General features: G+C 46.3%; 2 protein-coding genes across 7 annotated transcripts in view; one reads left to right on the forward strand and one right to left on the reverse strand.

The window, feature by feature from the left end:
• On the forward strand, window positions 1-12,065 carry RPUSD3 (RNA pseudouridine synthase D3). Of its 3 annotated transcripts, none has more exons than XR_013966885.1 (9): window positions 1-143; window positions 449-588; window positions 1,442-1,486; window positions 1,629-1,728; window positions 2,392-2,499; window positions 2,582-2,666; window positions 2,887-3,010; window positions 4,826-5,324; window positions 6,140-6,630. XR_013966885.1 is itself a non-coding variant. In XM_080804691.1 (9 exons), the coding sequence occupies exons 1-9, from the start codon at window positions 19-21 to the stop codon at window positions 6,329-6,331; spliced, it is 1,059 nt and encodes a 352-aa protein (XP_080660817.1). In that variant the 5' UTR covers window positions 1-18; the 3' UTR covers window positions 6,332-7,224. The 3 variants fall into 3 exon arrangements, 2 of the variants coding, with proteins under 2 accessions (XP_080660817.1, XP_080660818.1); XM_080804691.1 differs by having other exon boundaries at window positions 5,185-5,324; window positions 6,140-7,224; XM_080804692.1 differs by lacking the exons at window positions 4,826-5,324; window positions 6,140-6,630 and adding an exon at window positions 11,759-12,065.
• Window positions 9,310-16,183, reverse strand: part of TTLL3 (tubulin tyrosine ligase like 3) — a gene marked incomplete at both ends in the record, with an annotated part of 25,732 nt that continues 18,858 nt past the window's right edge. The window contains 3 exons of one of the 4 annotated variants that reach the window (XM_080804659.1): window positions 9,414-9,554; window positions 9,745-9,821; window positions 10,420-10,702. In XM_080804659.1, the coding sequence (XP_080660785.1) occupies window positions 9,414-9,554; window positions 9,745-9,821; window positions 10,420-10,702 (501 nt within the window). Of the gene's footprint in view, window positions 9,555-9,744; window positions 9,822-10,266; window positions 10,703-16,183 lie in introns of all 4 variants that reach the window. The other 3 variants (XM_080804658.1, XM_080804657.1, XM_080804660.1) reach the window with 3 other exon arrangements.

Consider the following 16,183-nt stretch of genomic DNA (forward strand, 5'->3'; position numbering starts at 1 on the left):
GTCGGCCTTTCTGGACACATGCGCACTGTCTCCGCTGGGGAGATGGCTAGCTGTCGGGTTTTGGGCCAAGTCTGGTGTGGCTGCCGGCGGGGGACAGGGGTCCGCCCAGGGCCCAAGGCTTCAAGCTTTAGCACCGAAGCCGGGTGATTAGGCCTCCCTCTGCCCCTTTGTGTGGGTGGGACGTTGGGGCCGGGGTAAGGTGTGTGTGGGATCTGGATTTAGGTGGGCATGGGTTCTAATTCCGCTACTACTGTGTGACCCTGAACTACTCATTTGGTTTCTCTGAGCTTCACGTCCCTCCTGCAAAATGGGCGCCGTTGTTTATGAATTTTCGGGAGGCTCATCCAGGCATTTTCAGGCATTTGTAGGAGGTGGCAGGATTTTTAAGGTGTGTGAAGATAAGAATGGACACACCTCAGGAAACAGTTGTTTACCCCACCTTTTCCAGACATCAGCTGCGCCGAGGAGGATCCAGCAAGCGGTCGGGGCCCCTGGGGGACCAGCCATTCGCGGGGCTGCTGCAGCTAGAGAATCTCACCCGGAACGGGCTGGTTGATGTGCTGAGGGCAGCCATAGTGGACCAGAGAGGTGAGGGCTGGGAGGGGCAGCTGCACAGAGATCTGGGAGGGGAGCCTGCGGCTCAGAGCCTTCTGCAGGGTGACTGGGCTCCCTAACAAAATCTTTGGGGGTCATATCCGGGTTCTGCCTCCCACTAGTGGTATGACCTGGAACCAGCCACGTAATCTGCCTGAGCCTCAGCATCATGGGAATAGGGGTGTGAGGGTACAAATAACTAGAGAGCCTTGAACATGGTAGGCGCTTGGTAATAAGAATTGTCATAATAAATTATTTGTGGACAAAACGTAGGATCTGAAGTCAGATCTAAGCTCTGTAATCAGTTACTGTGTGACTTTAGGAAAATAATTTCTGTGGACCCAAGTCTCCAGTGGTTTAATTTTCTCAGCTATTTACTGAGCATAGGTTCTATTCCAGACACTGTTCCAGACACAGTTATACAGTGCTCAACAAGATGAATATGGTTCCTACTCTCAGGGAGCCAATATTTGAGTGGGAGAAATGGGTTAACCAGAAATAAATGGACAAGGTACTTACTACTGATCAGTGCGATGAATAAAACAGGGTGTTATAACTGTGTGGCCGACATTAGATGGAGATTCAGGCCTCTCTGTGGTAGTGACATTTGAGCCAAGATGATGTGAAAGAGCCAGACAGGTAAAAATCAGGGACTGAGGAAACAGCAAGTATAAAAGCCTAAAGTGGCAACAAGCTTAGCATATGCCAAGGACTGAAAGAATTTCTGTTTAGGGTGTGGTTGATAACTCATATCTGAGAGTTGTAGTGGGGGCACAAGAGAAGTTGAATTGAGAAAGTACCTTATAAACTCTAACTGCTGCTTTTGCTCACATACTGTATGTTCTAGGACCTCTTGTGACGCTGAATAAGCCACCAGGTCTACCAGTGACAGGTATAGTCAGGGGTAGGGGAGGTACTGGAATAGGGTTTGATGGCTCTGAGGGATTGGATAATGAAAAGAAGGAGATGGTGGCATGAAGCCAAAGGCCTCTGAGAGCAACTTGTACTTTTCCTTCTTTTTTTTTTTCCCCCAGGAAAACCAGGGGAGCTGACGTTGTTCTCAGTGCTGCCAGAGCTGAGCCAGTCCCTGGGGCTTAGGGATCGGGAGCTCCAGGTTGTCCAGGCATCTGGGAAGTAAGTGGTGGGCGGTGATGGGAGGATAGCAGGACAGGCCTCCATCTTGGGTGAGGGAGCAGTTGCTTGGGAATAGGCTGAGACATGTTCCATAGGCTGGTTTGGGATCACAGAGAAAGGATGCAAGGAAAAGGAGGGAGCAGACAGATCTGGGTTCCAATCCGTGTGCACAAACTGTGATCTTAGGCAAAGCATGAAACCTCACTGAGCCTCAGTTCCCTTAATCATAAAGTAGAGCAGTGCTTTGTGTGCAGTCACTTCCCCAATCCCATAATCATGGCAGGCATTGCTGGTTGATCCACAGTATTCTTTCCTCTAACTGCCATCAATTAGAGCTGGTACTTGAGATGAAATATGCTTTTGGGGAATTAAATTATTTACAAGCCAATATATACACAATTCCTACTACAGTGCCCAGCACATTGTAGGCATTCAGCAATGGATGGTAATCGTTACATTTGGCTGTGAGCTCCTTGGGGACCAGGGGAGAATGAGAAACTCATTAAATTATGTAGTCTTATTATCAAACATGAGGAAGTCAGGGTTATAGCTTTGGTGTGACCTCTTGGCCTTAAGCAGGCCTGTGTTCCTTCCAAGGGGTCTCCTTTTTTTGTGGGTGAAACCAAGGGACTTTAACTTCTGTGATTTATCCTCTTTCTCCAGAGAGACCTCTGGGCTTGTACTCCTCTCCAGCTGTCCTCAGACAGCAAGCCGCCTGCAGAAATTCTTCATCCACTCACGGAGAGCCCAGAGACCCACAGCCACCTACTGGTGAGAGGGGATGGGAGGCTTCCCCGGGCAGTAGGGAGGTCCTGGCAAGCCGTCCTGTGACCTCTTCCTGCCTCTTTCTCAGTGCTGTCACTGATGGGATTCCAGCTACTTCTGAGGGGGATATCCAGGCAGCTCTGAAACTGGAACACATTGATGGCGTTGATCTAGTAAGTCAGGTCTGAGAGGGAACAGGAGGGGACTCTCCAAATATATTATCCCTAAAGAGGAGTCAAGGGTATAGAGTTGGGGTGGCTGGCTCTCTTGTCCCCTAAAACAGGCAAGTGACTACTGCTTATACTCTGGCTCCATCTGTTGGGAGCAGAGAGGGTCTGGGTGAGCTGCCAGTTGTATGTGAAGCTTGTTCATTCTTGGGGGCTGACACCACAGGTAATTCCAGTGAAGTCCCCATCCCGAAAAGACTTCCAAGAAGGTGTCAAGAGGACCTTCAGCCACTTCCATGTGATGGCCATGGGCTCTGGCTGTGCCCTGGTCCAGCTGCAGCCACTGACAGGTGGGTCTGGAACCTTGCCAGCCTTCACAACTGTATTTGGCTGGGGGGCGGGGAGGGGGAGTGGGAAGAAGATGGTGGTGGTGTTAATGGCAGCTTGGGGAGCATTTGATGGTCTCTAAGAGGGGAGTAGTCAGACCCAGCTGGTGGAGACAGCGCTTCTGCTGCCAATCTGATGGTCATTCCTTTGTAGCCCATCTATTTTTTTTTTTTTCTCTTAGTTTTTGGTCTCAGGATCTTCTCTTTGTCTTTGGTGTTCTGTGGTTTCACTGTGCTTAATCTAGGTGTGTGGGCTCAGTTTTATTTATCTTGCTTGGAATTCACTTTGCTTCCTCAATCTGAAAATGAATATATGTCATCAATCCCAGAAAGTTCTTTCTCTTCAAATGTTGCACCTCTTGTGTTTCCTCTGTTCTCTTCCTTCTGAATGCCTGAGAGAGGTGTCTGACCTTCTCATTCTACTTACTAGGTCTCTTTTCTTTCATATTTTTCATTTCTTCATCCCTACTGCATTCTGGGTAATTTCTTTAGATCTATTTTCCAGGTGAATAATTTTCTTTTCAGTTAGATCTGCCAATTCAGCCCATCCATTGACTGTATTTTTCTTTCACTTCTAGGAGTCCTATTTGGTTGTTTTACAAATAAAAATGGCCTTGAAAAATATAGAGCATCTTTTTTTCTCATATTATTTGTTCAAGTTAAACATACTGATATTTCTATATTCCTATTCTATATATATTTCTGTATTTTCATTGTCTGAAGTTCTGGAGGGCCTAATCCTATGGTGTTTCATGCTGACTCTCATACTTGGTAGATTGTTTCATTGCTCTGTGATTCAGACTGTGGATTCACATTCAGCTGGGCCTTTATCTGTGGAAATCTTTTGTTGCCTCACTGTAGGTAGGGCTCTCGGGAGAGGTTCTGCCATTGGTTCTGCCAAATGCCCCAGAGCTATCACTGTTTCAAGTTCTCTTTCAATATTAATGTCTTGGTTGGAAGTTCACAGATCGCGCTGGTATAAAGTCCCAAACCTGTGTGAGAGTGGGCTCATGCTTGTGAATTCTCAGGGGAGAACTTCACTCCCTTCGCCCATACCTAAGGTGATGACCTGTCTTCATCGGTGGCTAGCTTTTTCTCCTGGTTCACCCCTTTACTGAAGATGTAGCTCCTCTAGGATTTCATTTGGGTACCAAGGCCTCAGCCCTGGCCCCTAGGTAGCTACTTAAACCCAAGACCCCTGGATACCAAGATTTGCAGCATCCCTGGAATAGATGAAACGTTGGCACTTGTGTACTGTGGATTTGTTTTCCACTGGCTTTGGTCTTGGGGACTTAATTTCCTCTGCCCAGCTCTGTATTTAAAAGGATGGTTCTTATATTTTTCTGGTATTTCTAGGTGGTTTAGAGCAAGGGAGTTTTTAGATTATCCAGTCCACCATATTGCTAGACATGGAAGCATAGTGGTAGCTCCTGGGTTTGAATCCCAGCTAATGGTAGTGTGCAAGTCACTTCTTTTTGAGCTTCAGTTTTCCTGTGTGAATATGGGAATGATGATAGGACCCCCTTCTCAGGCTGTCATGAGGATTAAATAAATTTACATATGTGAAGCACTTTGTACCATGCCTAGCACATAGCTCCCCATTTCTTTGTCAGGTTTCCCCAAAACCTGTTCAAATTGGGTAAGCTAAAAACAGGGAAGGTATTGGCTCCCATAACTTAAGTTTAGGCATGGCTAGATCTAGAGGCTCAGAGGATGTCCTCGGGACGTTCTTTCTCCATTTCTTTTTGCCTCCTGCATATTGGCTTCTCCCTCCCACAGGCTCTCCTCTGGGCACGGTAGAGATGGCCAGCGGCTCTGGCAGCTCCAGGCCTGCACCAGTCTAGTACCCTAGCAGGAAAAGGCATTCCTTGTTTCCAGTAGCTTCAGCAGTAAATTCAAGGTTGTATCTCTTCATGAGCGAATCCTACAGGCTGGGTAGATTGATGGTTATGACTGTGCTGACCTGCTCTTGCACCCTCCTCTGGAGTCGGGCGGTAGCATTGACCTCACTGAAACCACATGATCTGTAAATGGGAGTAGAGTGGTGGTGTTTCCCCAGAGGAGAGGAGGGATGATGATCCTGGGTGGGACAGAAAGAGCAGCTGCCCACCATCTTTCCTCTGTCTCCTGTCCCCCAGTGTTCCCCAGTCAGCTCCAGGTACACATGGTACTGCAGCTCTGCCCTGTGCTTGGGGATCACACATACTCTGCCCGTGTGGGCACTGTCCTGGGCCAGCGCTTTCTACTGCCAGCTGAGAGCACCAAGCCCCAAAGACAGGTACCCACACCCACCTACCTACTGTTTCGGGGGGTGGGCTGTGGGGTGAGAGTGGGCAGCACCTTCAGACATTAGCTATGAAATCTGGGACTGAGTGGCAGCCCTCTTAGCTTCCAGAGCTATCTATAGCCCTGTCTTACTGTGTGCCTTGAGCAAATAACATTCCCTCTCTTAGGCCTCATTCTGCCCATCTGTTCAATAAGGGACTTGAACCAGCTGATTTCTCAAGGCCCTTTTAAGTCCATTGTTCTTTAGGTCCCTGGTGTAAGGACTAAACATAATTGTGTGTGGGTTAGGGTTACTCTATGTGCTCTTAACAGAGTTACCCCAAAGTCCCAGAGTTTAACACAACAGTTTCCCTCCCATTAAATCTAATGAATGGGGGTGGGGTAGGGGTGGGCTTTACTCCAAGGTCACTCAGGGACCCAGGCATTGCCATGCAGCCAGCAGATGAAGGGAAACAGTACAGTGCAGGTCCGTGTGGGAGGTTTTCATGAGTCAGGTCTGGCAGCGGCTTATACTTGCACTCCTGTTCCATTGGCTAAAACTATCACGTGGCATGCAGTTAATAATCTGCAAGAGGGACTCGGAAATGTTTAGCTGTGTGCCAGGTGGGAACCGATTTGGTGAACCCTAGCCAGTCTCTGCCATAGTGTGATGGTATATGTGAGTGTGTGTTTGTGTAGAGAAGATATGAATAAGAAACTATGGACAGGGAGGGAGCAGGGGAGGGATGACCTGCCTTACTTCCATTTTTGGTTAGAGCTGGTTGGAACTCAACCTGGCTGAATGCTGACATGCCTCTCCCACCCCAGGTCCTGGCCGAAGCCCTCCTCAGACGCCTCTGCCTGACCCCGGCCCAGGCTGCCCAACTGCCCTTGCATCTCCACCTGCGCTGTCTCCATCTTCCAGGCATGAGGCCCATGGAGGCCCCCATGAAGCTTCTGGCACCCCTACCCCCTTATTTCTCCAGGACCCTACAGTGCCTGGGGCTCCGCCAACAATAGTCCTCCTTCTGTTCCTTCTGTTTCCACTGGCAAACAGTGGGGATGGAGGTGAGGGGAGAGGAGGATGAACCTACGATCAGGCCTGAGGAGAATGAGGTCAGTGCTCAACGTGCACTAAGGCCATGCTTTAAGATCCTGGGCTCTACATTTGGACAAACCTAAGATCAGAGCCTGGCTAGGCCACTTGCTGTATGGTATTAGGCAGATGACTTCACCTCTCTGCTGAGTTAATAAAAGTACCTACCTCATAGTATGGTTTTGAGGATTTGCTGAGAAAGTAAACGTTTATCATGAAGCATACTTTCTGCTGAGTTCAGTATGCGATTTTATTTGGCTGTTTCTGTCCCAGTTCTAGCTGAGAGGAAATATCTAACTTTTTTGTCATTTAGTTGTGCTAAAAAAAACATAACAAAATTTACCATCTTAACCATTTTTTTAAACATTTTTTAAAATATTATTTATTTATTTATTTGACAAACAGATCACAAGTAGGCAGAGAGGCAGGCAGAGAGAGAGGGGGAAGCAGGCTTCCTGCTGAGCAGAGAGCCTGATGTGGGGCTCGATCCCAGGACCCTGGGATCATGACCTGAGCCGAAGGCAGAGGCTTAACCCACTGAGCCACCCAGGTGCCCTAACCGTCTTAACCATTTTTAAGTGAGCAGTTCAGTGGCATTAAGTATGTTCACATTGTAGCGCAACCGTCACATCCCATCAGCCTGCAGAACTGAAACTCTGCCCCACTAAACACTGACACCCCATCCCATCCTCCCACCTCCCAGTAGCCCCATTCTCCTCTGTGTCTATGAATCTGATTACTCCAGGGACTTCATATAAGTCAAAATCTTAGACCTTTTACTTGAAAAAATTGTGAAATATATCAAACATATGAAGAGTACATAAATAGCTCTGTGATTTAAAGAATAAGTACAAGGCGATTCCCATATAAGCACCACTTGGCACGAAATAGAAACATACCTCTCCTTCCCTGTTAGGGTAGTAGTTCTCAACCCTGGCCCCACATTAGAACCCCCTCAGTGAAACTTTTAAAAAGCCCCTTCCTTCCCTGGGATTCTGCACACTAAAGATACCAATTTAATCAGTCTGGGCTGGAGATCCTGGCATTAATCTTTTTTGAAGCTCCCGAAGGGGTTCTACTGTTCAGTCTAGGTTGGAAGCCCCTCCCCTGACATGGGAGCTTTCCTTGTTTAAGTTTTTCCACCAAATATACATCCCTAAACAACATATTTTGTTTAGCCCAATTCTAAAGTTTCTGTAAATGGAGTCATGCTATATATGTATATACTCTTCAGCGACTTGTTCTTGTTCCACACTGTGAAATGCATCTGCATTGTGTGCTGTGGGTTTGAATTCCAGTGCATGACTCTCCCAGTTGATTCATTCTATTGTTAACATCATCATTCAACTCTTAGCACAACACTGGTGTGAAGCTGCTCATGTGCATTTCCTGGTTCAGTTACGTCAGAGATGCTGGCAGAGTATATGTATCTTCACTTGACTAGCGTATTAGTTTCCTAGGACTGCTGCAACAAAATTACCACAACCTGAGTGGCTTAAGATAGCAGAAACTGATTTTATCAGAGATCTGTCTGGAGGCCAGAAGTCTGAGATGAAGGTGTCAACAGGGCTGTGCTCTCTGAAGTCTCTAGGGATGAATCCTTGCCTCTTCCAGTTCCTGGCGGCTGCAAGCCTTGACTTATGGCCGCATCACATCAGTCTGCCCTCATCTTCACATGGTCTTCTCATGTCTGCGTCTTCTAAGGACACTTGTCATTGCATTTAGGGCTCACCTGGATAATCCAGAGTACTCTCATCTCAAGATCTTTAACTTAATCACATCTATGAAGACCATTTTTCCAAATTAACTTATTCACAGGTTCCAGGCAGATATATCTTTTGGGGGAAGGGAGACTAACATTCAACTCACTACAACTAAGAAATACCAAAGTTTTTCAGATGGGTGTGGCTGGTCGGATATTTCCTTTCTAGGAGACCATGGGCCCTTGCTGAGGAAGGGACAGACCAACTCGCTCCAGAGAAGGGCTGGTGTTTAGACGAGGTCCATCCTTCCCCCATCTCATGGTGTAAATCTGACACCTGTTAGATGTCATTCTGCTGCTGGGCCAGGTTCTCCCCTGGACTTGGGGCTTGGGGATCTCCCAGTGGTGAGCAGTCTGGCAATACGTCCTAGCCTTCTCACTGCCACATGATCTTGGGCAAGCCATGTCTCCTCGTTCAGACTCCGTTTCTTCATCTACAAAGTGAGGCTTATCCCCCAATCCAAGATCAGAGATGCCACAGAGACACTGCATAGGAAACCCCATGTCTGTCGCTATGGGGTGGAATTCTGGCCCTTTGCTTTGTGGAAGGATGTCTGACAGCCTCTAGCTCTCACTCTGGATGTTGGGGCACAGGGCCCCAGCCTACTCTCTCTTCACCATCCAACAGAAACGGAGCCAAGCCCAGGAAACTTCACTTGCTCCTTTTTATTTGGCGCTGCATCCAGGACAGGGGCACTGAGGACCAAAGCAAGGGCTTCTCTGGCCTCACATCCCCCATGCCCCCTAGCTCCTGGTATGCTTTGATAAAGGGCAGGGGTCCTGGAAGGCTCAGTGTCTTCATGAGGCATGCCTCAGCCTTGGGTTTGTCACACAGTCTGGTCTTGAACTTGCCTTTGGCTTTGATCTTCCTGTGGCTGCTAGGAAGATTTCCAGCTTCGAAAGGTAGAGGCCACAAGGCACTTCCAGGATGGGGACCACGAAGGCGCTGGGAAGCAACAGCCTCGGTGTGAAAGGGGGGAAGAGGTGGAAGAGATGATCAAGAAATCTGTTCAGGAAGGGGGTTCTGAGGAAACAAAGCCCTTCCCTTCTGGCTCCAGCCAGCCTGGGACCTGCCCTTGCCTATGCCCTCCAGCCCTGACCCTAGAGCCCTGTATTCAGCACTGCCCACCAGGGTGCAAGTCACAGCTCAAGGCCCACCTTTCTTGGTTTCAGGACGCTGGATGCCAACTTGAGCTCAGAGTTGGGTGGGAAGGAAATCAAAACCTTGGCAGTAGGTAAAGTCATCAAGGCCTTGCCTGTGGTTGACAGGGCCTTAGAGCCCACCAGCTTGCTGTGTTGCAGTCTGAGGACCCGCCCCTGGGATCGGAGCACATGGGGAGAAGGCAGCCGGGCCTTGGTGTGGACGCTGGGGAAGTGGGAAGGGGCTGTGGGAGCAAAATGGGGCCATGAGGGCCTGGGGAAGGTCCAAGGCCGACAAGCTGCCCCTCAAGGAGAGCATGAAGGGTGGGAAGGTGGGGGAAGAGGAAGGCTTGGGGTTTGAGATGACAGATGGAGCCCTCCCAGTTCCTCCTCCAGAGGCCGTGGGAAGAACACAGTATTTGGAGTCCAACAGACCTGGGTCTGCATCCCAGCTCTGCCCCTTCTGAGATGTGCAACCTCGGGCAACTTCCTTAAACTTCCTGATACCTCGGCTGGAAAATGGGGATAATAGCACCTACCTTGCTAGGTTGTGAGGACTAAAGGAGCTGGTTAGGTAGCAGCACAGTGCAAACTGTTAAATGCTGTACAGTTATTAGCCCCTTTCCCCCAGAGGCAACTCTGCATGGAGGCAAAGGCAGAATACTGCAGCAGGCAAAGCTTGGGCTCTGGAGAGAGATGGACCCGGGATTGAGTCCTGGCATTTGAAATAAGTCCAGCTGCCTTGCAGGGTGGCTACTTTGGGAGAGAACAATACTCATTTGGTCGAGCATTTAAAAAAAAAAAAAAACTTTGGAAGTGGTGGCTTTTCCTTTCTACTAGTGTCTTCTTGGTGGGGCAATGGTGGGGTTGCAAATCCAGGTGGTTAGGAGGAGGGGGCGTGAAGAGCAGGAAGAAATTGCCTTGGGACCCCAGGGTGTTTTGTGGGAATGATCTTACCCAGGGCCTGGGGGTTCTTCGGACTCAATGGCAATCTGTTCAAGGGGTGGGGTTCCCTGTCCCCACTAGCAAAGGTCATGGTGAAAATGCAGCCCATCCTGGTGCTGGGGGGCTCCCACTTCCGGAGGTTGGGATAGACCAGGGCTGTGGCACTTTTCGCCTTGCCTTTCTTCCCCTTTCCGGGGGCCGAGGTGGTGGCAGTGAAGGTTGGCTTCTCAGTGTGCCCCAGGCTCCTGGCCCCAGCAACTTTCCTAGGAGCTGACCTGTGGGTTAGGGTCCCTGAGTCCTTGCTTTCCCCAGAGCCTCTCTGGGTCAGCAGGTGAGGGAGTGCTGGGTGGACCCCCATCCGCCGGTGATACATTGCCAGGGGCTTCTTGATGGTGGAGCCCTCTACTAGGAGCCGGATACCCACATACTGGGGTACCTCCACGGCAGGCTGTGGAAAAGAAGAGGAGATGAGGCCTGTTCAGACAGTGATGCTGGAATCCTAGGCCCAGAAGGAATCAGGACACAGATGGATGGAATTAATCTCTGGGCTAAGAAATAGGAAGCCCACCTCTGTCCTCTAAGGAGTCTGGCTCCAGAGGCCTGAATCAATACCTAGAAAGTCACAGAGTCCCTGGGATTAGTAACCCAGTGGAGTCAGAGAGCCTTAGCCATGCTACCACCAGCACCCCCTACCCTTTACCCTCCCCTAAGTTCTCCCAGCCCCTGCTGAAATGTGTATGGCTCTGCTCCACAAGCCACTGCTGACAGACAGCTTCCTGAGTTAAGCCAGAGTCTCTGCAGACAGAATTTGAGTTATGTCACCCAGACAGATAAGAGGCTTGGAGCCTGTCTGGAGGCCTGCATGAACCCAATACGGGGAAGCAGAAATTAAGAGCTTTAATGAAGGCATTCTACTAAGAGACTGAAGTAGCAAATTTGCAGAAGGAGGCAGAGAAAAAGGTCTAAGAGAGGAGCTCCTGTACAATTTTCAGTTCCTATTAAGCCAGCTGTACATCCTGTAGCTAGGCTCCAGGAAAGCCCCCTGTGTCTTGCTAATGACCCCCCTTTAACCTTGAGCTACTCTCTGAGGTATTTTCTGTGTCAGTAGAGGAACCTGATTAGAATCTAAACATCAGAATCACTTGGATATTGTTAAAAATAACCAAGTCCACAAAGCCCAACTGATCAAAGAGGCAAGAATCAAAATTGGGTATCAAAGCAAGTTGGTGAAAAGGATGACAGGAAAATGTGTCATGTGCACACACAGCCTCAGCATCACTTTACAGAGTAAGTGATCATTGCCAGAGGGAGGAGCCAAGTGACAATGGAGAGATCTGGTAGCTACTGCCCTAACCCCGTGGTCAGACTTAGCATCACTAATCAGGAGACAGTCCAACAGTGTGTGCCTTGTGGTACCATATAAGGCACTCAGCATCACCTCTCAAGTGTTCTTGCCAAAAATGTTTAACCTGAACCTCACCAAGCTGTTTGGCCTAACTTCTAGTTTACAGGACATTGAGATAACAGAAGAACAAGCTAAACAGCACCATGAAGAAACAATCAGATAAATCCAGAATGTGGGACAGTTCTACAAAACACCCAGCCTGGTCCCTTCAAAAGTTCCAAACAAACTATGGGGGAAGAAAAAGCAGTGCCGCTGCTCTAGATTAAAAGAAATTAAAGATCACCCAAAGGAATAAAACCTGTGACAAATGGAATCAAGGAAGTGAAAGACCTGTACATTGGAAACTAAGATACCAATGAAAAAAACTGAAGACACAAATAAATGTAAAGATATTCTGTGCTCATGGATTGGAAGAATTAATGTTACTAAAATGTCCACATGACCCAAAGCAATCTACAGATTCAATGCAATCTCTATCAAAATTCCAATGGCATTTTTCACAAAAATAGAAAAAAATAATCCTAAATCCTATAAGGAACCACAAAAGACCCTGCACAGTCCAAACAATCTTTTTTTAAAAAGATTTTTAAGTCATCTTTACACCCAACATGGGGCTCAAAATCATGACCCTGAGATTAAGAGTCACATACTCCACCAACTGAGCCAGCCAGGAGCCCCCAAAACAATTTTGAGAAAGGAGAACAAAGCTGGAAGCATCACACTTACTGACTTCAAACTGTATTACAAAGCTGTAGCAATCAAACAGTGTGGTACTGGCATAAAAGCAGACACCTAGATCAAATGAACAGAACATAGAACTGCCCAGAAATAAAGTCACACATACCAGGTGAATTAATGTATGACAAAGGAGATACAAGAAGTATCTCCTTCAGTCTCTTCAATAAATGGTACTGGTAAACTAGAAGCCACATGCAAAAGAATGAACCCAGACCACAATTTACCACACACATAAAAACCAACTCAAAATAGATTAAAGTGAATTTAAGACCCAAAACCATAAAACCCTTAGAAGAAAACACTGGCAGTACTAAGCTCCTCGCCATCAATCTTGGCAATGATTTTTTTGGATTTGATACCAAAAGTAAAGGCAACAAAAGCAAAAATAAAAACATGGGACTACATCTAACTAAAAAAGCTTCTGCACAACAAAGGAAACCATCAACAAAGTGAAAAGGCAACTCACCAAATGGGAGAAAGTATGTGCAAATCATATATCTGATAAGGGGCTAATATCTAAAATATATAAAGAACTCCTACAAGTTAATGGCAAAAACACAAGTAATCTGATTTAAAAATGGGCAGAGGATCTGAACAGACATTTTTCCAAAGATGATAGACAGATGGCCAACAGGCACATGAAAAGGTGCTCAACATCACACTAATCTTGGGGGAACTCCATGTCAAAACCATATGGGATATCACCTCACATGTGTAAAATGGCTATTTTCAAAAAGGTAAGAAACAAGTGTTGATAAGGATGTGAAGAAAAGGGAACCCTTGTGAACTGTTAGTAAGAACTGGTGCAGCCACTGTGGAAAATAGGATGGAGCTTCCTCAAAAAATTAAAAATAGAATTATCATATGATCCAGCAATTTCACTTCTGAGTATTTATCTGAAGGAAAAAAAAGTATTCCTGTCTTGAATATCTGTACCCCCATGTGCATGGCAGCATTATTAACAACAGCCAAGACAAGGAAGCAACATAAGCATCCATCAATGGATGAATGAATAAAGAAAATGTGACTATCTGTCTGTTTAGCTAGCTAGCTAACTAGCTATCATGGAATATTATTTAGACATAAAAAAGAAGGGAATCTTGCCATTTGTGATAAAATGGTTGGGCTTTGGGAGCATCACACTAAGTGAAATAAGTCAGAAAGACAAATATTTCATGATGTAAATTATATGTGAAATCTAAAATAAAAATAAAAACAAAAACAAAACCTAAAACTCTTAACTCATAGAGAGCCGATTAGCAGTTGCCAGAGGCAGTGGTGAAATGGATGAAGGGGGTCAAAAGGTACAAACATCCAGTTATAAAATAAGCAAATCATGGGGGCAGCTGGGTAGCTCAGTCAGTTAAGTGGCCAACTCTTGATTTCAGCTCAGGTCATAAACCCAGGGTTGTGAGATCAAGACCCTTCTCAGGCTATGGAACCTGCTTTAGATTCTGTCTCTCCCTCTCCCTCTAGCCCTCCCCACCCTGCTCTCTCCCCCTTTCTTAAAAAAGAAAAAAAGTAAATCATGGATGTCATGTACAGCATGGTAACTACAGTTGATACTGTATTGCATATTTGAAAGTTGCTAAGAAAGTAGATCTTAAAAGCTTTCATCAGAAGAAAATAAAATTATAACTATGTGTGGTAATGGATGTTAACTAGACTTATCATGGTGATCATTTCACAACATATTTAAATATCAAATATAGGGGCGCCTGGGTGGCTCAGTGGGTTAAAGCCTCTGCCTTCAGCTCAGGTCATGATCTCAGGGTCCTGGGATCTGCTTCCTCCTCTCTCTCTGCCTGCCTCTCTGCCTACTTGTGATTTCTGTCTGTCAAATAAATAAATAAAATCTTAAATAAATAATAAAAAATAAATATCAAATATATACATATACAAATATTGTATACTTTAAGTAAATATAATACTTACATGTCACTTATGTCTCACTAAGAGAGATCTAAGACTGATCTAAGTCCTTCAAAGCAGCTACAGATCTTTTAAGCATCCCGAGGTATAACCCATAGGTCTTATGTTTAAATCTTCAAGACATTTTAAGTTAACAGAAAGGGTTATAGGCACTCTCTGTTAACAGCAGGGCTTCGTAACTGTGAGGACTATTGTCCTACAGCAGGGTCACAGAGAGAAGAGTTCTAAGGTTTGTGAATATGGTTATTGTGTAACAGAACAGATTATAAATCAATACATAAGAAACCCACAATGTTTTTTTAAAAATATCCACTTGGGCTAAAAGGGACAGATACAATATGAAATGAAAGAGGCTTCTGTACCCCCAAATTTCTATGAGCATGTAACAGACTAAGAACTATTGTGGATGTTCATGGAAAAGGAAGGATGACTCAGGGCTGAACTGAGATCCCAATGAATGGAACCAAGAGCCACAGAGAACTCCTAGGAAGTAACAATGGCTCCTAATCACTAAACTGGAAATATGTGCGAGGCTAGATCTCAGAGTTGCTATGGCCCAATGCTTTCTGTGTACCTCCTACCCTGCCTCTCCTTTTTGAGCAGGGTTATCTATAAAGGTAAAAAAAAAGTAAGACAAATTAAGACAAAAACAACCAATGCCAAGTGTGTATCTTGATTACATGTTAGTTTAAAAAACAAAAACAGGGGTGCCTGGGGGGTGGTCTGTCTGTTGAGTGTCTGACTCTTGATTTGGGCTTGGGCTGTGGTCTTGGAGTCATGGGATTGAGCTCTGCATCGGCTCCACACTCAGTGCAGGGTCTGCTTGAGAATCTCTCTCTCTTTCTCCTTCTGCTCTTCCCCCTGCTCATGTTCTCTTTAAAATAATTAAATAAAATCTTAAAAGGATAATAAAAAACAAAAAGAAACAAGCAATAAAAGATTTTTGGGACAACTAGGACATCTGAAAAATGCAGATGTGTAGTCCCTAAACCAAACATTTCAGATCAATCTCTGGGGGCGTGGCTTCCTGACACCTGGATCTTTGGAAAGCTAGCCAGGTGATTCTGGCCTGTGAACCAGCATTTGGGAACCACTGTGCTAGAACATTCCCTTCCCCTTGGTTTTGTCTTACTTTCCAGCCCTTATATTTCTTCACTTATTTTTTTTTTATAGATTTACTTGACAGAGAAGAGAGAGAAAGAGCAAGTGCGCACAGAAGCAGACAAAGCAGCAGGCAGGGAGAGAGGGAGAAGCAGGCTCCCTGCTGAGCAGAGAGCCCTGTGTGGGCCTCGATCCCAGGATCCTGAGATCCTGACCTGAGCTGAAGGCAGGTGCTTAATTGAGTGAGCCACCCAGGAGCGCCAAGTTTTTTTGCTTTTTAAGATTTTATTTATTTATTTGTCAGAGAGAGAGTGAGAGCACGCATAAGCAGGGGGAGCAGCAGGTAGAGGGAGAAGCAGGCTCCCCACTGAGGAGGGAGCCCGATGTGGAACTCTACCCGAGGACCCTGGGATCATGACCTGAGCCTAAGGCAGATGCTTAACAACCGAGCCACCCAGGCATCCCTTCACTTATGTTTTTTGAAACCAAAGTGCCAGTATTAATTTATGATCAGCAACAGTGACAAGACTAGGACACTTGGGTCATGTGATCAGCATGTTCTCTACCTGTAGCCAAACTTTGGTAGAAGCTGAATCCCAGTCAGAATGATACCTAGGATTACGATATTTAATTTAACTGGCAAGAGACTACTTGCAGAGTTCAGAAACCCTTGAAATTGGTTTTCTGACTTTTTAAAAATCTTATTCTATTCCAATAAGTAGACTCAATTCTCTTTCTGGAACAAGAGGAGTA

This window comes from Martes martes, assembly GCF_963455335.1.
Source record: "Martes martes genome assembly, chromosome: 1".
In the NCBI taxonomy this organism is placed as follows: domain Eukaryota; kingdom Metazoa; phylum Chordata; class Mammalia; order Carnivora; family Mustelidae; genus Martes; species Martes martes.

Bases quoted from the DNA above. Each gene is read 5' to 3' on its own strand.
- RPUSD3 (XM_080804691.1), top strand. From the start codon at position 19: ATGCGCACTGTCTCCGCTGGGGAGATGGCTAGCTGTCGGGTTTTGGGC. The intron at 1,487-1,628 runs GTATAGTCAGGG...TTTTTCCCCCAG, and splicing joins ACCAGGTCTACCAGTGACAG to GAAAACCAGGGGAGCTGACG. The intron at 3,011-5,184 runs GTGGGTCTGGAA...CCTGTCCCCCAG, and splicing joins CCAGCTGCAGCCACTGACAG to TGTTCCCCAGTCAGCTCCAG.